The 22787-nt window shown below is 45.3% G+C and overlaps 9 protein-coding genes and 2 non-coding genes across 11 annotated transcripts; 1 reads left to right on the top strand and 10 right to left on the bottom strand. All coding sequences in view use genetic code 12, as the record gives it.

The window, feature by feature from the left end:
* Positions 1 to 8: 8 nt before the first annotated feature.
* On the bottom strand, positions 9 to 1736 carry CXQ85_001676 (amino acid permease; the record flags this gene model as incomplete). The annotated part of the gene is made up of 1 exon (XM_025485374.1): positions 9 to 1736. The coding sequence occupies one exon, from the start codon at positions 1734 to 1736 to the stop codon at positions 9 to 11; it is 1728 nt and encodes a 575-aa protein (XP_025340839.1).
* Positions 1737 to 3551: 1815 nt separating this feature from the next.
* On the bottom strand, positions 3552 to 4304 carry CXQ85_001675 (methylthioribulose 1-phosphate dehydratase; the record flags this gene model as incomplete). The annotated part of the gene is made up of 1 exon (XM_025485373.1): positions 3552 to 4304. The coding sequence occupies one exon, from the start codon at positions 4302 to 4304 to the stop codon at positions 3552 to 3554; it is 753 nt and encodes a 250-aa protein (XP_025340838.1).
* Positions 4305 to 5980: 1676 nt separating this feature from the next.
* On the top strand, positions 5981 to 8131 carry CXQ85_001674 (alpha-mannosyltransferase; the record flags this gene model as incomplete). The annotated part of the gene is made up of 1 exon (XM_025485372.1): positions 5981 to 8131. The coding sequence occupies one exon, from the start codon at positions 5981 to 5983 to the stop codon at positions 8129 to 8131; it is 2151 nt and encodes a 716-aa protein (XP_025340837.1).
* A 78-nt stretch (positions 8132 to 8209) lies between these two features.
* BET2 (Rab geranylgeranyltransferase) lies at positions 8210 to 9175 on the bottom strand (the record flags this gene model as incomplete). Its single annotated transcript, XM_025485371.1, has 1 exon — positions 8210 to 9175. The coding sequence occupies one exon, from the start codon at positions 9173 to 9175 to the stop codon at positions 8210 to 8212; it is 966 nt and encodes a 321-aa protein (XP_025340836.1).
* Positions 9176 to 9275: 100 nt separating this feature from the next.
* On the bottom strand, positions 9276 to 11270 carry DPB2 (DNA polymerase epsilon noncatalytic subunit; the record flags this gene model as incomplete). Its single annotated transcript, XM_025485370.1, has 1 exon — positions 9276 to 11270. One exon carries the CDS (start codon positions 11268 to 11270, stop codon positions 9276 to 9278), a length of 1995 nt encoding a protein of 664 aa, XP_025340835.1.
* An 83-nt stretch (positions 11271 to 11353) lies between these two features.
* BGL22 (Bgl22p) lies at positions 11354 to 15951 on the bottom strand (the record flags this gene model as incomplete). The annotated part of the gene is made up of 3 exons (XM_025485369.1): positions 11354 to 12908; positions 13231 to 15679; positions 15735 to 15951. The coding sequence occupies 3 exons, from the start codon at positions 15949 to 15951 to the stop codon at positions 11354 to 11356; spliced, it is 4221 nt and encodes a 1406-aa protein (XP_025340834.1).
* Positions 15952 to 16090: 139 nt separating this feature from the next.
* CXQ85_001670 (uncharacterized protein) lies at positions 16091 to 18151 on the bottom strand (the record flags this gene model as incomplete). The annotated part of the gene is made up of 1 exon (XM_025485368.1): positions 16091 to 18151. The coding sequence occupies one exon, from the start codon at positions 18149 to 18151 to the stop codon at positions 16091 to 16093; it is 2061 nt and encodes a 686-aa protein (XP_025340833.1).
* Positions 18152 to 18889: 738 nt separating this feature from the next.
* CXQ85_001669 (uncharacterized protein) lies at positions 18890 to 19669 on the bottom strand (the record flags this gene model as incomplete). The annotated part of the gene is made up of 1 exon (XM_025485367.1): positions 18890 to 19669. The coding sequence occupies one exon, from the start codon at positions 19667 to 19669 to the stop codon at positions 18890 to 18892; it is 780 nt and encodes a 259-aa protein (XP_025340832.1).
* Positions 19670 to 19983: 314 nt separating this feature from the next.
* Positions 19984 to 20054, bottom strand: CXQ85_001668. Its single transcript has one exon. It is a non-coding gene; the product is annotated as a tRNA-Gly (tRNA).
* A 13-nt stretch (positions 20055 to 20067) lies between these two features.
* CXQ85_001667 lies at positions 20068 to 20139 on the bottom strand. The gene has a single exon. It is a non-coding gene; the product is annotated as a tRNA-Asp (tRNA).
* Positions 20140 to 20447: 308 nt separating this feature from the next.
* On the bottom strand, positions 20448 to 22436 carry AMO2 (Amo2p; the record flags this gene model as incomplete). Its single annotated transcript, XM_025485366.1, has 1 exon — positions 20448 to 22436. One exon carries the CDS (start codon positions 22434 to 22436, stop codon positions 20448 to 20450), a length of 1989 nt encoding a protein of 662 aa, XP_025340831.1.
* Between the last annotated feature and the right edge of the window lie 351 nt (positions 22437 to 22787).

Here is a 22787-nt window from a genome sequence, read left to right as displayed (position 1 = left end):
TTTAGTGTTTAGAAGATGAAACCGATGATCCACTTGTACCATGGCATTTCAGCTCTTCTGGCTTGTTCTTCCTCTTCTTCTTGCTTGATAAGATCAGTGTCTACGATGCTGCGACCAGAGTCAACGTCAATCTCTTCGGCAGGAAGGAAGATTCTAGTGTTCTTCGAGTAGATCTTGTAACCAATCCAACTGAAAAGAACGACTGGGAAACCCAAGTATCCCTGGAAAAAGTCGGAGGCGTTTGGAGCAACACCAATGGGGAACAAGGACAACCAGAACTGGGCAATGAGCACCAAGAAGTTGACACAGAAACCGTACCATGATCCAAGCACACCAATGGAGGAGCGGAATGCCAACTCATCCAATGATCTGTTCTGGGCCTTCATGGCTGCTCTGAAACGGATGTGAGCCATGTTGATGGACATCCAAGTGAAAATGGAAGAAAGACCACTCAACGCAAGCAACCAGTTGAATGCCTCGGTTTGCTTGTCGGAAGCAGCGATAAATGCAAAAAGACCGAAAATGTTGGTCACAATAATGGCGACAAGAGGACGACCAAGTCTGTCGACGTAGCCAGTCCACTTAGGGGCCATTCCTTGTTCAGCGAGGGAGTTAAGGGAACGAGAGCAGGCATAAACGGATGCATTACCCACCGAGAGAACTGCAATAAGAATGACAGCGTTAATGACAGATGGAAGACCCTTGATACCACCATTGACGATGGCGATAACGAATGGAGAAGCGGTAGCATCAACGTCAGAGTCGGCGTTCAAAAGACGAGCGTCATTGTATGGAACCAAGGTAGCAATAAGGATGATAGTACCGAAGTAGAAAATGACAATTCTGTAGAACACTTGCTTGATGGCTTGAGGAATAGCCTTGCTTGGGTTAGCGGCTTCGGCAGCACCCAAACCAATCATTTCAGTACCACCAAACGAGAAAGCAGCTGTAACGAAGACGGAACAGACACCCTTGAAACCGTTGGCAAAAGCACCAGGGTCTCTCCAGTAACGGCCACCAACAAAGTCCTTGGTAGGGCCACCACCACAGATAAGAACAATACCCAAAATGATGAAACCAATGACGGTGACAACCTTGATTAAGCAAAAGACGAATTCGGCTTCACCGTACCAGCGCACTCCGAGCATTGTAATGAAGAAGACAACGACCCAGAAAATGGCAACAAATATCACCGGATTAAGATCGTCGTTCCAATATTTAACCGAAATAGATGCAGCCACTAATTCTAGTGGAAGTAAAACGAAAAATTGCATAAAGTAGTTCCATCCCACAGCAAAACCAATTGCTGGTTCAATAAACCTCGTAGCGTAAATGTTAAAGCCACCACTGATTGGGAAAGCTGTACTGAGTTCACCAAGGCCTTGCATTGTAGTGTAAATCGAAGTAGCAGTGACAACCCATGCGATCACAATACCACCGGGTCCACCCGTAGCCAAAGCAGACCCTGAACCGACGAACAAACCAGTACCGATAGAACCACCAATGGCGATCATTTGCAAATGTCTATTCTTCAATCTTCTCGAAAGCTGAGAGTTTGAAGCATTCTGGTTGGCCTTTTGCACCACGTCCATTTCCGTGTCTGAAAGGTCATCAGCAGTCAAGGTCTCAGCAGCCTTGAAGGAATCCTTAAACGACTTCCATCTGGAGTGACCTTCTTGACGCTCGTAAGCATGAGTACTGGCAGAATCGCCAGACTCCTTATTAGTAAGACTCATGATGTAAAATGAAAAAAGATGTACAACCGAAAAAAAAAAAAAAAAATCTAAGTGGGATTTACAGAAGCATATATAAAAAAGAAAGCAAAAGCCTAGCGAAGGTTAGTCAAGAATTTTGCATCCACTCTGCAGCAAAAATCGCACCAACGGTCCGGTGCACTGGGCAAAAGTGCGAGATGCGGTGGTATATATGGGGCGAAAAGATGGAAAAACTCGGTTTTGTGTGACTCACAAAGCACTAGTGCCAGGGCATATAGTGAAGCGCGGGAGGCAAGAGCGAGTCAAGACAGGAAAAAGAAAAGGGCGCGCACGGAAAAATGCAACGTCAAGGAAGAAAAGAACATCGTTCGATCACGTGTGCCGGTTTCTGCTGCCGTTCTTGGAGACGAGACCGGTTCGAAGTAAATCCGAAGTGTTGTTTGCAGCCAGTAGAAGGAGAGCTCTAGGGGTGGGTACATGGGGGAGTTTTCATGAGGGAGATTATGTACTGGAATCGCCCTAAGTGAGTCAACTCCAGGTGTAGACCATATTATTTGGTGAGGCGTTGGTGGGGCTTAGTGGGGGGGTAGGAATGCTAAAGTCTAAGATGAGGATCGATCTTGAAAAGGGTCCTTTTTCTTTTTGCTCACTGGACACTTGATGGACAAGACATTTCAAGAGATGTCCCAGGCTTGGCTAGCTTGGACACGGCTAAATTTCTTTGTCTTAATTTAATGGTATTGGGTAAGGGAACCCGACTTTCAGTAGAAGTCTAGTTTCTTCGGAGTGTCGTTTAGAGTTCTTTCTTCTGGTTTGCAGCCATGGCAGTGGTGTACCAGTTCCCATTCCCTTGTTGCTACACTATCGGCGAACACCGTGTTAAGCTGTATTCCGTGAGGAATGAGCCATCAGAGTCTCATATTGACCGGGTATACCCATTTGAATAAGAGGGGAGATGGTCGTAGGCAATGAGGGCGTATGTCTTAGAATCTGGCGGTAGGTGTCTGTTCTTTGTACTGGCCGTCCCGTACTTTGTTTAGAGTCGAATTTTAAGTTGATGTTTTTATAACAAAACCTCTTCTTCTTTTTGGTTTCTAAGCTTGTTTTCCAAATTCGGGATCCAACTTTCCCTCGGTACTTTAAATCTACACTATTAGCTTCATACTACGAGGTATTCGCAAAATGCGAACAAGGTTTCTAGGATTCACCAAATGTTCCAAATAAGGCAAACAAAAGACCAATCCAGGCATCCCTTAAATTGAAGAGGATATCTTGCATTTCTCTAGCTTTTGCTGTTGGTTCGACAGAATGTATCAATCTACGATGTTGACTATGACAGTAGAAAACTGGGCCTGACATCACGTGCCCTTTCTCGCTATGAACCATCATCACTAAGACTACTCAAACACTTCATTCCATCACAAATGTCTTCACTAAAAGATTATCTTGGAAGTATGTTCTTTCTCAATCCAAATTTATTCGACTTTCTTACTAACTCGCAGAAAAAATACGTGTTGTCACGACGGATGCTCGTCTTTTTGAAGGCAAGCTAGAAAGCTTCGACCACTCTACCAATATCGTCATATCGGGAACCATTGAACGTGTTATATACCCCGATGATGAAAATGAGGCACTCCAATTGGGTGTATATCTTCTACGAGGCGGAAATGTTGTCTGTGTGGGAGAAGTGGATGAGTCTATCGACATCGATTGGATGACAGTGAAGGGAGAAGAACTTAAAGATACCAAAAACCCGCTTTGACGACGCTTACACAAACTACAATAATAATCCTAGCATCCCCTGTTCCTTCGTGTTTTGTCTATATTTATCCCACCTCATTTCTTGACGAGTGGAATGCCATTCTGGTGCATCTTGATAGCCAACTCAAGCAAATAATCGATAGCCTCGTTATACACCTTGGCTTTCCACACATTTTCACCCCAAACATAAATACCGTGGCGACGAACCAATACTGCAGTTGCATTTGGATAGTCTCTGATTGCTTCCTGCAAAGTATCCGTCAAATCCTCTTCGTGAGGAGTGTTTTCGATAATTGGAAGCACCATTGTGTCATAGAATTGCATGCTGCCAACTTTTTCAATCTTACCTGTCTTTGGATTGGCTGCCAACTGAGGCAAAGCCTTGATCTGTTCGATGTGGCTCATGCTAAACTCAACCTTATCTTCGAAAATCAATGTCGCCATGACAGCATTCTGCGAATGTGTGTGAATACATGCACCAGCATCTCTCATGTTATAACAGCTTAGAAATAAAGGCGTACATGCCGAAGGCTTGTACTTGAAATCTTTAGCCAAGTCTGCTGATAGAGGTTTACCGTCATTGCCTTCGTTTGGCGTTTGTAAGATCTTGCCAGGCAACTCCGCCACGAACATTTCTCTAGGCTTCAACCTCTCCTTCTGGATACCTGACGGAGCAATGTAGACGATATCTGGATTGGGACCATCGACATCTCTAATGGAGATTCCACCACCGGTTCCAGTCACCCAATTGTTATCATAGAACAAACGACAAAGTTCACAGATAAGCAGCGCTGGATGCTGTGGGGAGTCGGTGAAATATTGAGGCATTCTATAAACTGTCGAGTTTGAAGCTTGACTGGAGCCGTATCTGTCTCATATAGATGAGCCTCAGTTCGTCAACTAACTCCACGTGCGCCCACGCACGTGTAACTTTTCACCAAAAATGGCTTCACCACAGCACAACCCCAGACCAAACTTCACCTCTATACGAACCGAATTGCTGTCAGACGACCTCCTACTGGAAGCTGAAACCAGCTGCTCCAGCATTGCATTTTCTTGGACAAACGCAGGCTCTGCGAAAAGCCTAGGGTCTTAAACGTGCTCAGGGGTGGAGAGAAAGAAGGCGGTGCGTCAAGCCTTGTTACTTACAATGGAAAGAGGCAACAGATAAGATCTACAGGGACCTAAGTCGACTCCACCATTTCTTCGAAATTCTATTTGCTGTGGGGAGCCCTGATTTCTTGGTCCCTCAAGCCAAGGCACTGACAGTAGGCGCACCTTCGCTTAAGCATGTATTAGGAGCATACGGATTTCGGGCGGAGCTGAACACAAAGACGTTAGAGGAAGAGGCGTAGCGGGAGGACAAATTCCAAGGTGAGAAAAAAAAAAACGACGTAACAGAACATTCCATTTCGTGGAACACCAACAACAACAATTTTTTTCCACTAAACAATAACACCAGCCGCCCCTCCTCTGTCCTCATTCGGCTGCGCAACGTGGGCTGCCAAAATGGTCAAAAATTTCATGTACCTCTGCACACACATCAAGGTGTCAACGAGGATCCCTGCCATACCGCCATCGCCGCAACCCTCACCCGCCCTGGGGGCACAAATCCACAAAAAGTCAAGCCTCCCCAAAACCTCCCGAAATCCCTCAAATCCCTCAATCTGCCCCTTGAACCCCCTAACGTTCTTTGCTTTGTTTTGCATACTTTTCTTAGTTTATTTTATTTTATTTTTCCTTTCACTGGCCAGGGCTGCTTTCCTGCGTTAACCTTTAAACTACAAACCACAGCAAGGCAGTCCAGCGCCAGTCCCAGCGCCAGCGCCAGCATGCCTCAATTGTTGCCGTTTGGCGCCGGCCCGCACAACAGTGGGATGTGTTTTTTTAATAGCAAAGGTACGAGACAAAGCAGAATGTTTTATGTTTAGAAAGGGGATTTTTCCTTCATTTTTTTTTTCTCCTAGGAGGTCCGGTCCCGTTGGTGACGACATCAAGGGCGATCGCCGTGAACTAATTTTGGAGCCATTAGTGCCATTCTACAGATACAAGGAAGGGACCTCGGTTTCGGTATATTTTCCCCATTCTGGTCAGCTTTGTGTTTGCAGAAGGAAATCAACCTTTTCTTGCTCCCCTGCGCTTCGTCCCTTTATCAGGCAACTTACCTCTTTTCTGTCACTGCCTCCTTTAGTATGCTTGGCTATTTTTTTTTTTTTTCGAGATCGCGTCCAAACTGTATGCGACTCATTGAAGGTGCATCCGACAGCCTTGTACCTCTTTTTGCTTTTCCCTTTTTTTTTTTCCTTTTCCTTTCTACTTCTTCTTTTTAAAAGATCGATCCGCTTCTTTTTTAATTTTTTGCATTACCGAATAACTTCTTCCTTCCAGTCTTTCCGTCCCTACCGATCGTTACCGGTTTATCTTCGCCTATCACGACCGTTGCATTCGCATCCTCCTTATCTGCTATCTCCCAGAAGATCCCATACTAAGACGCCTATGCCAACATGTCTCTCCAACGCATTCTATTTACTAGATCTTACTATTGGAAGTATCTTGCGCTAGCATGGCTTATTTGTGTGGCCATTTGGTGGGCCTCATACCGCAGACTAGACTCCATCTATATTCCTTCAGCCCTGAAAGAGTCCCTCACCCAGAAAGAGCTCATGGCAGTGTTTTCCATGTACCATGAAAGACATCCGTCAATGTCTCATATTTCAACACATTCTTCCGCTTACGATGAAGTGGTGAGCTCCATCAGCATGTACGACTTCTTGAAACAATACCTGTTTGACGAGAGATGTCTGATTTACTTCAACCACTTAGAAAGAAGTAACCCTGACTGGTTGGTTCATCCAGATGAAGTCATTGATTACGACAAAACGGCTTTCCAGTCGTATGAAGCATTCAAGAAGTCCAAGGAGAAGGAACACAAAGATAAGGTTAACGAAGCCAAGAAGAACAACAAGCCTCTTCCTGACCCTATAACTGAAAAGGACATCCGTCATGAGTACCAGAAACTTTGGAAGTCTGTCGAAGCTGCTGAACAAAAACTTCACGACTTCCTAGCCCACGTGCGTATCTTTGACAAGTGCTACATTCAGTCCCAAGATAGAACCATTCACAAGAATGACACCAACTATGTCAAGAAGCAACAATATTTCTTGAAGAATAATGTCGCTTATATTGCTGAGCCTGATGAAGTTGTTGGTGGCTCTGTCTACCGTGACAAGAAACTGTGTTCAGATGTTGAAAGCAAGGTTTTCCCTTGGTTGACTATGGAGTACCCAGAATTTACTCGTTACAACAACGAGAAGTCATATTTCCCTGGCAAGAACTATAGGCTTCATGAAAGTCGTGGATGTTTCCTTAATGAGTTCAAGGCCCGTCTTAACGGTAAGGGTATTGTGATGACCTTCAACGACGACCATGTCGATGATGCCATTCGTCTCATTAGAGTGCTTCGGTACCTTGGAAACAGATATCCTATTCAAATTGTCTACCATTCCAACCTCAATGACTTGTCAAAGCAGCATATCACTAAAGCTGCCAGAATAAAGTACGAGAACTATCCTACCCAGGATGTCTGGTACGTGGACGCTAGTCGCTCTATCGAACCCCAATATATCAACAAATTCAATGGCTTTGCTAACAAAATCATGGCAACCTTGTTCAACTCGTTTGAGGAAATGATTTTCTTGGATGCCGACACCGTTTTGTTGGAGAATCCTGACTTCCTTTTCAAGCTCAAGAAGTACATCAACTCCGGTACCATGTTCTTCAAGGACCGTGCTACTTTCATTTTCCGTGAAAGAGAGAACTCTGTCCTTTTCCACAAGCTCATGCCTTCGCTTGCTGATGGATTTGTGTTCAACATTAATCAGATCAAGAACAAGACATTGGACAACGAGTTTTTCCTAGGTTTTGAAAACTTTATGGAAAGTGGTCTTGTTGTTATTAACAGAAAGAAGCATTTCATTCAACCTTTCATGATGTCTGTGTTAAACTTTTACCAGCCGATCACCGCACGTCTTTACGGAGATAAGGAGTTGTATTGGCTTTCCTTAGTTCTCGCAGGTGATGAGAATTACGAGTTCGACGACAACTTTGCTGCTGCCATTGGTGAGTTGACTCCAGAAACAGAGCGTCATAAGGATGTGAACCAGATCAAGAGTTTTAACTCCAAAGAGCTTTGTTCGTCGCATCCTAGTCACATCAGTGACACCGACAATCAAACTCTTATTTGGTTCAATTCCGGTTTCCGCTTCTGTGGAAATGTTGACAAGGGAGTTAACTTCCAAGAAGAATTTGACAGCAAGAAGAGATTCACCCGTTTCAAAACTTTAGAAGCCTTTGAGACATTCTTCAGGTCCAAGTTGAAGATCACGCACGGCATAATTCCGCCATTTGATAGAAACAGGCAAAAGGCAGTAAACCTTGAACACGAGCCTGAAGCAGCTTGGAACATGATGAACTACTGCAAGAATTATTTATGGTGTGCTTACTCGTCTCTCGGTGGCTACTACGAGGCGGATGGTGAGACCAAGAGTAACTTGCTCGAAGGCACGGTCATCAAGTTCACTGATGCTCAAGTCAAAAAGTTTGAGCAAGTGGGAGACATTTGGATGCGTGATACCGGATTAATGTCCTCTGGTTAGAATTTTGCTTTGTTAATCTTAGCCTATTGCATCTTTATATATATATTACTGTATTATACAAACCATCATGACTATCGACTACTTTGGAAGCCTACTGGTGGCTTCCAAAGGCATGCAGTAGACTGGGTCAACCGGTTTCATGCCGTATTTGTCACTGAACATCAAGCTCAAGCCAGTCACGGCGAAGCAAGTGTGGTAGACGTCAGTCTGGTTGTCCGGCCTATCGCTGAACCCACCGTTTTCAAGATCCTGGCATTCTAAAATGAACTTCTCGAGATGTTCGAAGCTAATCCAATGGGCTTTCTTGAGAATTGAGAGACACAGAAGAACCCACCAACTGTAGCAGACGTCTGGAAGCTTTTCAGGCCTTCCATTGAACCCTCCAGATGGGAGAACTTGCCGCTCGCTGAGCCAGCTGGGCGTCCTGTTGTCCACCTTGTCTAACAGAGAACAGATTGACAATGTACCGAGACAAGTGTAAGCCTGGGCAGCATGGGATTCAGATCCCGGTAGAAGGCCAAACCCGCCATCAAAGTTTCTGCAACGTAGGATGAACTGCGTCGCATCGTCAGCGATCTCTTTTGTGAGCTCACCTAGCATCTTGAGAATAAAAACAGCAGCGAAAACAAATCTAGTGTCAATTTCGCCAAAGCTGTCGCCTCTGAATGAGCCACCTTTGCATTGTTGGCGCATCACGAATCCTAGAATCTTTTCCTTCTTCTCACCTTCGATCAAGTCAAAACGATCATAGATGAACAATATCTGAAGACCAGAGAGTGTTGTAAGCATATGAGCGTCATGCCCTGGAAATGCAGAGAATCCGCCTTCTTCTGAGTCGAAGCAATCCATAACAAACTGGATAACTTCATCTTTAGGCAATGCATCTAACGCGTTCATGGTGGCTAACGCCATGATTCCCCAGTACAAGCCATTGAGCCGAAGATGTTCCAGTAGCCAATACTCATATGTTTGCTTCGTGACTTTGGAGTCAAGTCCTTGAACGAATTTGATGTGTTTATCACGATGGAATGTTGGCTCTGACATGGTAGGTGAGAATGTTCTGCTGTGCGAGATCAAAATTCGAAATTCATAATGCGCACTGTGCGAAGTAGGCTAGGACCAGAAGGTTGGGGAATATTATTAACTAAAAGTACTGCTCTCTAAATGCATAACTTTTGTTAGTTGGGTAATATTCTGCATAGTTCAATGTCTTTGAGTTCTTATTGTTGATGATATCCCCAATGTTAACCACTTTACAACCATTGTAGGTAACCTCAAACGATTCGAAGCGGGAATCAAAGAGCACTAGCGTGGTAGGTAACGGCTCGATTCGTAACACATGCAGATAGTTTGGATCAATCACTTTAAGATCCTTCAAAAATGGTTGTAGATTACCTTGATCGAGTATGGTTTTCACCAATTGTCTCGCTTGTTTGATTTTGGTGCTCAAGTAGCCGCTCTGGTCTCCCACGATCCTCTTTGCGTCCAATCCTTCTTCTATGTTTTCTTTCTCCGCTTCTGCCATTAACTGGTCTAGTTTCTCTTGGAAGACAATATCGTTACGTTTTAGCTTGTTCATTAAGTCATCCCTGTAGATCACAATCTCTTGGGATAAGTAATTAACCCGCATTGGGTTACCACCAAAGATAAGATTTCCTTTGGGAAGAAGTCTTTCAAGTCTGGTCACGAACACTTTCGGGATTGGCTTCTGCGGCAAATTAGTTAGGCTTCCTCTACCCAAAGAATAAGATGATTGCCAAGGGTCATTCGGTCCTGGAATCAAGACAAGTTTGCATGTTTTGATCACCACTGGATAATTGGCTAATAGTGCTGCAAAATCATCAAAGCTGCTTTTGTAGTTCTCAGAGTTAGACACTTGAGTGCTCGATCCGTTGACAGCAGTCAAGGGTTGGGACGAAAAAGAGCCTGTCATGACTATGGCCAATGGAGTTTCTTGTTCATCGGAATTCTGTTGCTCAACAAGCGAATCCTCGATTTTAGTGAAAAATTTTTTGAGTCCAGCCATTATTTTCTTGTCGTCAAGGAAGCAATTAGCTCCAAGGTATATGATCTTATGTCCACCAAGAGCTTTCTCCACAGCACTTAGTTTCTTCCTAAGAGGCTTATCAATTTTTCCTGTAGTTCCAATTGATTTCGAATTTCCGCCAAGGATGCCCATGAAATCTAGGTAGCCGTACGTTTTCAATGCCACATCACGTCTCTCCGGAGGTGGATGACTTACATTGGAAACATGGAAACGACCACTGATCACCGACGCGTCATTGCTCATAGAACCCCCTGATGCCGAATAGATACCCTCCACGATAAGGAACATTCCAGGCATATAGAAAGATCCCTCGGTTGGGAGGGTATGGGTGAAATCAAGTTCAATGTGGTCAGTGGAGTCTTCGAGAATATAGTTGCCATTAATGTTCTTCGACAAAAGTCCAAACAAGATGAACCTACCACCATCACGTCCCAAGACATTTTTAATCAAGGTTATATCGTACTTCACGTCGTCCTTGTTCAAAGTAGTGTTGATGGCCGCAAGACTCGAGAAAGATTGCTTCTGGAAGTTCTCGTGTCTGGATAAACGATCGACTAGAAGAAAGTATCTGGAATTGAAGTAATCGGTTGCAGCCTTAAGTGAGCTTTTCAACTTGGAACCGGCGACAGGCCTCGGCACGAACTGCTTTCTGACTCGGTCAAACTCGAAGTTTGGTTGTGTATCAGGAGTAACGAAATTAAAGTAGTCTGTCCAATTAATTACCACTTCATCTTTCAGCTTAGCAGCTTCTGAGTCGATGTCCATCAAAGTGTCTGAGCGCAGAGCCTTCTGGGGTTCATCTCTCTCGACACTCTTCTCTTTGCTGAGCTCCTTGACGACCTGCTCTAGGCCTGGACCATCCACGAAGAGCCCACGATCCTGAAGCTTCCAAGATTTGGCAATTTCTTCAATGAATAATTGTGCTTTGGGCCCTCTCCATTCAGCGCCAAAGCGAAGCCCAATGACATCAGTTAATACAGAAAGCGCATCTGTTTGGATATTAAGACCATGTTTTTTGGATAGTATTCGATAGGCTATAGGCCGTATATTAGAAGGAACTAGTTTAACAGGGAGGGACGCTGGTCCTGACATAGTAGTTTGACGTTGTGTTCTATAAAATGCAATGCGACAGGATGTTTGTAGTGATGGAGACGCGCGTTCAGGTAGCGCGTACTCTAGGCGTGAGGTGGATATGAGACGTTACTTTCGAACGTCAAAGCAACCTGAATAGATTTAAGAGACTCGTCGAGTGACGAAAGTTTTTGAAGAATTTGGCCGTTGTTCTTTTGTTTGTGGCAAAGACTTGTTCGTGTTTTGAGATATTGTGAGATTCTTTCTGCTTTCACGATGTCAAAGTCGTACCGCTTCACCCAACTGCGTTTGATCTGCGAATCTAGCTGTGAAATTTTGTACCCACGCTTGTCCATCTTCTCCTTGAACTCTTTTTGTAGTTGCTGAAAGTTTGATTCGATCTTTTGGAGCGAGGCTGGGTTGTAGTTCTCTGCCTTCTTCTGTTCGTCAACTTCATTATGGAAGGCTTTGAAATAATCGTTGTAGTCTTCGAATAGGGCGTCCCATTTTCCAAGACCAGGCTTCTCCTTTAAAGAGCCTGGCTCGGGAAGAAGATTGTGTAACCGAAGCTGGAGATTGTAATCTCTGTAACCCTTCGTATCCTCAATGACGGCGTTGACAATTTCACGGAACTTCTTGATATCAGCCTCGTTCTCTTTTAGTTTCTTTTCGATAGCTTCAAGAGGGCTTTCTGTCTTTTCAGCCGCTGCTTCTTTTTGTCTGGCTTTAAGACGTGCTTCAGCAACCTTGAGATACTCCTCTTTCAGTTTGACGTCTATTTCACGTTTCTCCAAATCTATCCTTTGCTTCTCGAGCTCTAAAGCACGCTCTTCAATGTGCTCCTCTCTTCTTCTCAAATTCTGATCACGAGCATTTTGTTGCATTAGGAATGACTCGTTTTCACGTAGCACCTCATCTCTGAGCTCATTGAGCTTCTGCCTCCCGAGTTCTTTGTATCTCCGACTCGCACGGAACTCGAGATCCTTAATCTCTTGCCTCAAGCTATGAACTGTTGCTTCGTTATCTTGCGATGCAATGTATAGCTTTCGTTCAAGCTCCGCATGTGTCTCAGACGCGTTCTGTTCTTTCTCGACAAGCAAGCGCTCCAACTCCTGAATTCTATCTTTTAGCTGCTTGACTTCTTCACGAGCTTTGGCTCTCTTGACCTCTTCATCGACTTCATCTATCTCGTTACCTTTATCCCAACTTGGATATCTGCGATGGAACAAATTCTGTTCAAAAGAAGGGCGGTTACTCGAAGCTTCAATCTTCTTCTCTGGGGATGGTATTAGACCAGCTGATTCACTTAGCTGCTTATAATCTGGATCTTCTGACGAGCTCATCTTCGATAGAAATGATCGTAGCTTCAGAAACACGCCTTCCCTATTTTGCAGGCTCCCACTTGACACCTTATGCTTCTTGTCTGTCCAAGTCCTATTTTTCGTCACTCCATGGTATTCTGGTTTCTCCCAAGACCGCTTCGGCGGCGAGAGTCCACGGTACAATCGAGGTAGTCTTTTCCCATATGACGTTGGCTCTCTTAGAAGTTTAATTGGAGAATCTAGTTTCCGTGTTCTGAACGTCTTATCCGCGTCTGTTTGTCTCAATGGCGGTGGAGATCTGTTTCTCACGTACTCATCGTACTTCCTAGATAACGACCTAGTAGTCTTTGTAGGACTCAGCAATTTGACCGGACTTCGGCTCCGAGCCCTAGTACTGCTGGGATTTAGTGCCCTAAACCGGGCATATTTCTCCCCCAATGGATTTGAACTGGGCATCAATTATACAAAACGCTGTTTTACTTCAGCTAGTCTTGTTGTATCATCAACATATACGCGCGCGCCCAAACAAACAATAATATCATAGACCTCCAAGGTGTAGTACATACGTAATTTTTTTTCGCAGCCATTCGCTACCTTAGCAGCCAATCTCTATCTCACCACAGAGCTCCACCTTACGACTCAGTGTGCTGACATACAACTTGTACGTTCCAGTTTGGATGATCCATTGCTGAGAATCGGCATCCCAAATACTCAAATCACGGTGCTTGACTTCAAACTCCACATCCCCACACTCTTGTGGCTCTAAGTACACCTTGTCGATTCCGCGAAGAACCTTTGGTGGAGACGCCACGATGGTACTGGGGAACTCGATATAGAGCTGGGCAGCGTAATTACCTGCCATTGATCCTTCATTGGTGACTTTGGCAGAAACCTTGTAGAGGACATCCCACAATGCGGCGTTTCCTCCCGGTTGTCCTCCAGCCAAGGGCGCTTCACAATTTTGATCAGGAGTGTAGCCTTTAGGGTAGTCATAACAGTCATCATCGTCGAGGGATCTCACATCTTCGCTGTACAAGTATGGGTAGATGACGCCTGGTACTGGATCCATTTCGTCATGCGGGAAAAGTGCATCTTCTGGATCACAGACATCATCCTGGATGGTGTTGAATAGAGGCATGTAGTCAGCGGGGCATGGAAGGTATTCGGACGGAGGATTGATCTCACATATGTCAAGATCGCAAACCAGAAACTTGGTGTATGATAAACCGTAACCGAATTCAAAACGAGGCCTTATGGTATGCTTCTCGAAGAACCGATAGTCAAGATATATGCCCCTTTCGAAATTATCTTGGGGGTCAACACAATCTCCTAAGCTGTCTCTGATATCCACATAATGCAGATTCTTCCTTGCAATAGTAAATGGCAATTTGCCTGAAGGGTTGACTTCTCCAAAGAGGACTTCAGCAATAGCTGCTCCAACGAATTGGCCAGATGGAGGGACAAAGAGCACGCCAACAACATGATCGTTTTCAATCCACTTCTCCATGTTCACGGGACCAACAGAATTGACAACCACGACGACTCTTCGGCAATGCTCGGTAACCCTTTGGATTAATTCGTCACCGTTGTGCCAAAGCGTAACGTTATTTCTATCTCCATAATTGCAATCGACCTCAATATATCCTTCACCAGAAACAGAATTGACTACGACAATAGTCATATCTGCAAAATCTGCGAGTTCTTCTGTTCTGTCAAGATCCCAATTATCTTCAGAAACATCAACAACAATACCTCTTTCACGAGCCTTTCTTGAAATCGCTTCCTGAGCTGTGATTACCCATGGATTGTTCACGGCAGCAGATCCCCAGCCAGATATGAGAGTACCATCAGTACACTTCTGATCTCTGCAATTAAATCCATTAGGATCAACGCCTCCAGCGATACCAGCAACCAAGATTCTGCGCACACCGTCGTCTTTATTGATCGGAAGGTGCCGATTTTTATTCTTGAGAAGTACCACAGCTTCCCTGGCAACCTCAAGAGCAATTTCATCATTCATAGTAGATCTAGCATCTACGTGCCAATTTTGTTGAACAATCGCTCCATAGTGTTGGTAAGGAAATTGTTGACCATAAGTGTGGTGAGTCCAAGAACTGAAGTTGGGAACTTCTTCCTCTGAAGGAAGCGAGAGCGACTTGGAAGAGAAGAACGGCGCAAGAATTCGGATGGCCATATCGTTGAGTCTCTCTTGTGGTACTGTCTGATTGTAGACTGCTCTAGTAAGTAGAGGTCCCCAATATGCTTTACCTCCAAGCCAGTCATCGAACACTTCACCAGGCATGGTCATATCAAGACCAGAGAGGGCAGACGTAACACCTGAGTGCTGAGCTCCCCAATCCGAGACGACAAACCCTTGAAAAGCAAGCTCTTCCTTGAGTAAGTAGTTAAGAAGGTAAGAATTCTCACAAGCGTAGGTGTTATTGACCATATTATAGCCACACATAACGCCACCTACGCCAGCCTTCACCACGTCAGCAAACGGCCATAAGTATACCTCGTGCATAGCTCTATCCCCGATATTAGAACTGATCGACAGGTCGAGTCTCTCGTAATCTTCATGGTCCCACTCTCCCACTTGCCTGAAGTGCTCTTGTTCGTTACCTACCAAGTGTTTTGCAACAGCAACAACGCCTTCTTCTTGAATACCTTTAACAGTTGCAGCTCCCATGATACCTTGTAAGTATGGATCAGCGCCAAAGCTCTCCCAGTTCCTTCCTCCTTTGGCCTTGAGACCAATAGGACCAATTGAAGGACCAAGAGCAACGTGAACGCCCTTCGCCTTGTGCTCTCGGCCAATCGCCCTGGCCCGTTTGTAGACGAGGTGTTTGTTAAAGGTACTTGCCGCTGCTAACCCAGAAGGAAAGTGAGTAACGAAGTCAGTAAACCGAACCCCGTTGGGCCCGTCCTGAAGACATAAACCAGGAATTCCAAGACGAGGAACCGAGCCAGTGTTTCCCACACAAGGCCCTGATCCCCAACCTGAACCTGTGGTCAAATTGACCTTCTCAGTGATGGACATGCGGTCCACTAGCTTTCGAGCCTTGTCAAAAGCTTTCTGCCAGTGGTTCTCGATTCTGCCTCCTAGAGCTGGAAATGTTAGATAAAAGTTAAAGAAAGAAAGAATAAAGGGTCAATTACGAACGGCTTGGATAATAAGGTTTGGTCCAGTAGTACTCCAGAGGATGGTCATCGCCATAGTAGATGAGAGGCCTCTCGTGATGGTAAGCACGCTTCAGTAACCCATTATCAACATCTTTGAAAGTTGACTTGATGCTTATGGGCTTCTGTTCGACAGGGTCACCAAACACGAGAGATATAAAGTATATCAAACCCAAAATGTACGTGAATGGGTAAAACATGAGGAAGGAGTGGCTACTTTTTTGCAACCTTTGAGGATGGTGGTGCGACTTAAGTAGTGGTGGTTTTTCCCCACATATACATGAGTTATGCCTATGAATAAATAATGAATATTTCAATTTAATTATATTATAAGTCGTATCATTGGAATCCTTCCACTTGTACCTGGACAGGCGTTATAACATTAGGTGCTGGATTGTTGACGCCGGTGCTCTCTAAGTCAATTCTGCTTAGCGTGGCAGAGCTTTTGAGCGTCGTAGCCGAGCCATTGGGGTGAAGCATCGGAGGGGAAAATGAGTGTCTAGTCATGCTTGAAAACTTGCTTGTTGAAAATTGTGACTGATTATTGAGGTTCTGGTTGTTCTGCAAGGGCGCTTTCGTAGCGGTTGCAAGAGGAGAAGTACCCTCATCAGCACTAACCACAGGTGGTGTCATGGGAGCCGTAGATGATTTGGTTGTAATCTGGCTGGAGTGTTTCTGTTGGACCGAACTGATTTCAAGGCCCTTCATATCGAGCAGTTTCACTGAATGGGCCAAGTCGTTGGCGTTGCCGATGGAATGAGTGTGGCGATGTGACGTGGGGCTTTCAGGTGTCTTTGGTGTTATGGTACCATTTGTTGGAGCTGGTGTGATAGAAGTCCGTACGCCCTTTGCAGATTTTGTTTCTGTCGCTTCTGGTTCGAAGAACTTCTTGAGCTTCTTTATAGCATCCTCGCGGTCTAGTAGGAGCGCATTCTCAAAGTATCCGGGCTTTGAGTCATCTATCTTCATATTATTTGGAAACTTGACACCGTTGAAAAGGTTGAATAAGTCTGCACGGTATGTCTTCGGTAGTGAATTGCTCGAAACGAATATGTTGCAGAGCTTGGATTCAGTCTTCTTGAAAAGGAGAATTAGAGGCTTCAACTGAGCAATCGTCGTAAGCTTGTTCCTCCTCAAATCAATCTTCTCCAAGCTATCAATGTCTTCAATGCCGTCTATATTAGTAATCTTGTTGTTGTTGAGGTTCAAGGTTGTGAGGTTCTTGAGATTGGTGGGGAAATTGCGCATGGAGGTGATATAGTTATCAGCGAAGTTCAAGTACTTGACATTGGTGAGTTGATCAAGGCCCTGTGGAAACTCTTCAAGTAGATTATTGGCCAAGTTCAACTTCACCAAGTTCGTGAGTGGCTTGAAGACAAATGCTGGGATGGACGTTATGGAACCCTCTGAGACAGTAAGTTGCCTTAGATAGAACCATTTGGAATCTGGCATGGCCGAGTAATCACGTTCAAGCGGGTGGTTGGATGCAGTGAAAGCCAAGTCCGTCGAGGATTGGAAGGTCGAGTCAGCGAGGAACAGGTCACGATGATGTGAGATGCTCGCATTAGCAGTGAAAGCCCGTTCCCTGCGTGGTAATTGGTGTTTGTGAGAGCCTAGTTCGGCGGTATCATGCAAAAATGGAGGATCGTGGCGCTTCGACTGACGTGGGTTGCTGAAAGACGAACGACCATTTTCATCATCAATGACCAAGGCATACAAGACCTGCGCTAGGTCTGAAACCTTTGAGTTACGGATGATAAGGATACGTAACTGTTCACACAAGACATGCCAGCCGAAAATCTCATTAGGTTCGTATTCAACCAACTCAAGCACCTGTAGGTTCTTAAACATCTTCAACGGTACCAGCGTATCGCACGGGTACTCTTCATAACCCGATATGCTATAAATCTTTGTCTTGGGAGATAAAATCAAGCACGGGATCTTCGTAAACGAAGAATACAAGTACTTGATGTCTCTATGGATGATCTTCGGATCCTTGCTGAAGGAGAATGACCTCCAGTAAACGGATGCACTCGAAACGATGGATTTCACGGAATTCATGGAAGTGATAGATCTAGCATCACTCTCGAACTGTCTCTGGTTTCTGGCATTATTAGCCATGAAGGAAATGAACGTTGGTTCGTGGTTCGGAGTATCCAATTTGATATTAAGGGGACCAACGTCGATGCCGAGGGACGAGTTTTCGATTCTCTCGGTAATATAATACAAATGATGGATTGTAAATGTCATTCTAAGTGGCTTCACCTTCGAGCTGCCTCTGCTCTTCAGGAAACAAAGAAGTCCGTTTGCAAGGGACTCCTCGTTCTTGCGAATGTATGTGGCCAACCGCTGGACATAAACGTCTCCCTCGATGGAGGAGTCGTTGCCAAAATTGCCCATACTTTCTCGTTTCCAAATCTGTAGCTTCTAAAGCGGTGTAGTATTAAAAAGGCTGGCCCTGTTTGATGTTGATTTTGGCTTCTGGTAGTTGGTGCGACCGCCTCACTATTGTTTGTTTTGGTTAGTCTTTGTCTCGGTGCACTCCAGGTGCTGGAGCCCCACTCTGCTTGTCATGCTTGAAGATAACAAAGTGAATAGTGTTGTTATCACTTACCCAAAAGGGGAGGAATTGATTTTGTTGTTAATGGATTCTTGTGGGATTTACTATGAGGTATTTTATCAATGTCTCAGATTGATAGACCCTGGAACCTATATACTGACATGACAGCCGCTGATGCGCATAAGAGGAAGAATAAGCTTCTGGGAAGCCAAGCTTCTAGAATGCCTTCAGGTAATTATACTTTTTATGGGGTAAGGTCCAAAACGTGAAAGTTGCTATTTGCTGGTTATCTAACTTTTTAGCTTTCGTGTTTCTGAAGCCGTTATAGTACAGTTTTTCCAGATGACCGTGTTGTGTCATCTGGGATGTTTAAAGTTTGCAGCCAGTGGTACAGGCTGGATTAGAAGGAGGGATGGAACACAATGAGCTTGGGACAGCCCCTTTTAAGTCGCCAGGACGGTTCCATAAAAGACTCTCCTCAGCAACAACACTGTAGTATTAATGTCTCCCATTGTCCGGATCTCCATCTTCCCGAACCCAAAGCTCTAAAACCATGTCCATTCATATACCCGTGAAATTTACCTACCTAACGATTGCTCCTCGTCCCCAGGAGGGTCTCTTGTTGACGGGTTCACCGTCAAACGTTCCATAATACTGGCAGGTGGGATGCCTGCCATGCTGCAATTTGTATCGATGCTCCTTCGCCTTACCCTTCTTGAAGAGCTGGCAAGCGTGACTATCAGTTCGCTGTCACGCTCCCTCTCTGCTCCATGCCTCGTTGTTAACAGTCCCGTGTAGTAACTAGGAGATACGGAAGCATGAGGACTCGGTAAAAGCGACGTATCCGCCGTAGATGCAACTCCCGAGTTGTTGTCATTGTGGGGCTCACCGCTGATAATTGAAGGCGAGTTCGTCGACGTGTGTGAAACTATCAGTTTAAGCGGGATGGTTGAAATGTTATCAGAATGCACCGACATCTGGGAATCCACATCAGCATCGCTTCCAATGTCCATGCTCTTGAGAGACTTTCGCGTACTGTTGTCGTCCAGAGCAATACCTGGCGTACCTGGAATCACTGGGGCACTTTTCACACTGAACCTGACTTCGCTTGGCCGCTCAAGCCCTGTTCCTCTAGTCCCCGTTGGCTGTCGGGCTGGCTGTGTCAGAACCCGTTGTGCATGCTGGTGCTGGTGCTGATGCTGGTGGGGCGGTGTATGAGAATTTTGCCCCTGAACAAGTCTTTTCACCCAGCTAAACCTTCCACGAGTGTTTCCACGAGTAGGTCTTTTATCGTGAAGATAGGCTGTGCTAGTTAGTATGATGAAACAAAAGGATGCCGTAACAAAGGGCATTGGCATATTGTAAAATATAAGACATACGCGGCTCTGTGACTTGTGACATTTGGAAATGACAAAAAGTTGCTTTATGATTATAAGCTGATGGATATCGTGCTTGTTATATAATGATGAGGAGTAAGCTGAGCCCATATATAATAAAGCTGTGTATTCGCGCGCGCCAGAGGAATGCCTGTGTAAAGCTTCTGTGCTTACCTTCGTTGTTCACTTACCGCACTTGAACTTCCACAATAGTAGTTAGAAACAAGAAGGCACCATTGAACTGGTTCAGGGGTGGAATGGAAACAAAAATAAAGGTTAAGGAATCCAAAAAAGAATGCGCAAGCCCGGAATCGAACCGGGGGCCCAACGATGGCAACGTTGGATTTTACCACTAAACCACTTGCGCTAGTGAAGAAATGCTCCGAGACGGGGAATTGAACCCCGGTCTACCACGCGACAAGCGGTAATTCTAGCCACTAAACTATCTCGGACTTTGATGTAGGAAATGTATTCCTGTGCGTTGTTGTGGTCTTTTTCTAACCTTGTATGCAGGATGTAAAAATTGCAAAACATGTCTCTTTTTCTCACTTGTTACCCCAAAGCTTCTGGAGGCTCATAGGAGGTCTATTCGGGCTTTTTATTATCTCTAGGGGCCCTGAATCGACCAGAAACGCACAAGAATATTTCGGTATCCATTCGAAGAATTTGCAGCCATTCTCACCACTATCTACACATAATTCAATGCATCACTTGTAATTAATCACTAAGTCTATATATAATCCAGTATCCTTACGGAAACCTAAAGGGTGCTCTTGCAACAAGCCTTGTTCTCCTCAAGACCAACCTTGGCCAACGAAGACTTGTTGAAGTTGTTGTTAGCCTGTGGGAGATCCATACCTGGGTTCTTGTCGAAGAAGTTGAATGGAGTCATGTGGATGTTGTGAATTTCAACAGGCATGACTGGGAAGTCTTCCACTCTTGGAATGTGAGTGAAACTGAGAGTTGGCCAGATGACACAGTCGTCGTTTCTCACATTGTCGGTACCGTTGGCCCAGACAGCAATACCAGTATCGGTTTGGGACTGGTTGGTGAACTCACCGGCAGCGAACAACTGGTTGTCACCGTACTTGGTGACCCAGAGCTGCTCGGTAGCGAACTTGGCTCTGGTGACGTTGTAAGTGTCTGGCTCGGAAATGATCATTTGTCTGGCAGGCATCTCAATCTTGTAACCGACATTGTCCATGGAAATTGGGTTCTTGACATTCTCGTTGATGACCTTGTAAGCTCTGTTGGTGAATGGAGACTGCTTGACGGAGCCAGCCTTCTCAACAAAGGTTCTTTCGGTCACGAAACCATTGCCCCATTGGTTGAGCTTGTCTCTTGGCATCTTGACGGCGTCATCGTAACAGACGGAGTTCTTGTGGCCATCAACAGCTGGGTCGATTCTGAAAGACAAGATGTGCTGGTGGTAGGCGGCCATACAGTTCTCAGCAACGACAGTACCCCATGGAACAGTCATGTTGTCGTCAATTGGCATGGTAGACAAGATACCAGTAGCTCTGACTTCCAAGTCGATGGAACCATCGTTGACGAACTTGAAGTTAAGAGCATACTCGTAGTTGGCAACGGTTGCAATGGTCTGAACAACAAATTCTCTTCTTCTGGCAACAACAGCAGCCTTGGTTCTGTAGTTCATGTGCTTGTACAAGATACCATCGTCCTGCTCGTGCATGCAAACAGTAGATGGCATAACAGATGGTTCACCGTTACCACCAGTGAACATACCATCCAAGTACTTGATAACACCAAGACAGTCACATCCAAGCTTCAAGGAGTTACCGGTAACACCAAAACCAGCATCACCCAAATCGAAAGCCTGCTTTCTGTGGAATGGTGGTCTTGGGTCGGCGTATGGAACAGTCATCTCAGACAAGGAAATTCTGTAGAACACTTGTCTGCCCTTGAACCAACCGTCGTAGAGGACGAAACCCTCTCTGGCAGTAGTAGCGACTCTGAATTCCCAAGAGAGCCACTTGACCTTGGAACCCTCCATGGTGAAAGAAGGACCCTCTGGCTGGTTAACCAACAATGGCTTGACGTCTCTCAATGGCTCGTTGGTTAAGTCTGGGTGGTACTCAGCTGGCTTAGCTCTCTTCCATGGAAGAGTTGGAGTGACAGTACCATCAAATCCAGATGGCAAGAAGTCAATTCTGATGAACTTCTTGGTGTAGGCCTCGAACACAGGGGAGAATTTCAATGGCAAAGAGTAGTGGTTAGACTCTGGGTGGCCATTGTTAGCCTGGATGTACATGAAAAACTGAAGCAATGGTCTCTTCTCTTTTGGATCGTCAGTAGCGTAGATCCATGGATCAGTGATCACAGAACAATCCTTTGGCAACTGCAACTTCTCCACCTCGGCCTTGACAGCTGGGTGAGCAAGACAGTGCTCTTCCCATTCGGCCATATCCTCAGCCATGAAAGGTCCAACAACACCTTCTGGCAATTCGGTCTTGGTGATAAGGTGGCCGGCAGTAACGTTAACCAAGGCCTTGTTAAACGTCAAAGTGTTGGTATAGTAGTAACAGTAGAACACTCTTGGGATTCTTGGGAACTCACCACCATGTCTCTCGACATCCAAGTACTTGATCATGTCCTTCTTTGGAGGATCACATCTGTCTACCTGGACAAAGTGAACGTTATCGGAAGCCTTGTGGGAGTCCTTGACCAACTTAGTGGCCAATCTGATTTCGTAGTCCTTAGCGGAGTCGAATGGGTGCACGGAAGGCATTGGAGATGTAGGTTATATGAGCAAATAAAAAGAAGAAGGTCTTGAAAAATCGACCTTGTTGAAGGTCTTATATACTTTTCCAGTGGTCGAGATGGGTCCCCCCAGATTGGCGCATCAAGCTTCCTAATCGGGCCCTGGCTACATCGAAGACCGGCGCGAACTGCCCATTTGGTTTTATCAAGGGACCGCCAGACCAGAGATTGGTCTACATGCCGTAAATACGCCACGTGACCTGGCCTTAATCAATTCTGCGCTTACACCGAAATAGTGGGGACTGCAACTTTTTTTGTTGGTGGTGGGGGTTGGGGCAAAGAAACTTCCGTTCCGTTGGATGTCCCTCAATTTTTTCAA

Source organism: Candidozyma haemuli (assembly GCF_002926055.2).
Source record: "Candidozyma haemuli strain B11899 chromosome Unknown C_2014730914, whole genome shotgun sequence".
In the NCBI taxonomy this organism is placed as follows: domain Eukaryota; kingdom Fungi; phylum Ascomycota; class Pichiomycetes; order Serinales; family Metschnikowiaceae; genus Candidozyma; species Candidozyma haemuli.
This window is presented reverse-complemented; position numbering and strand designations above follow the sequence as displayed.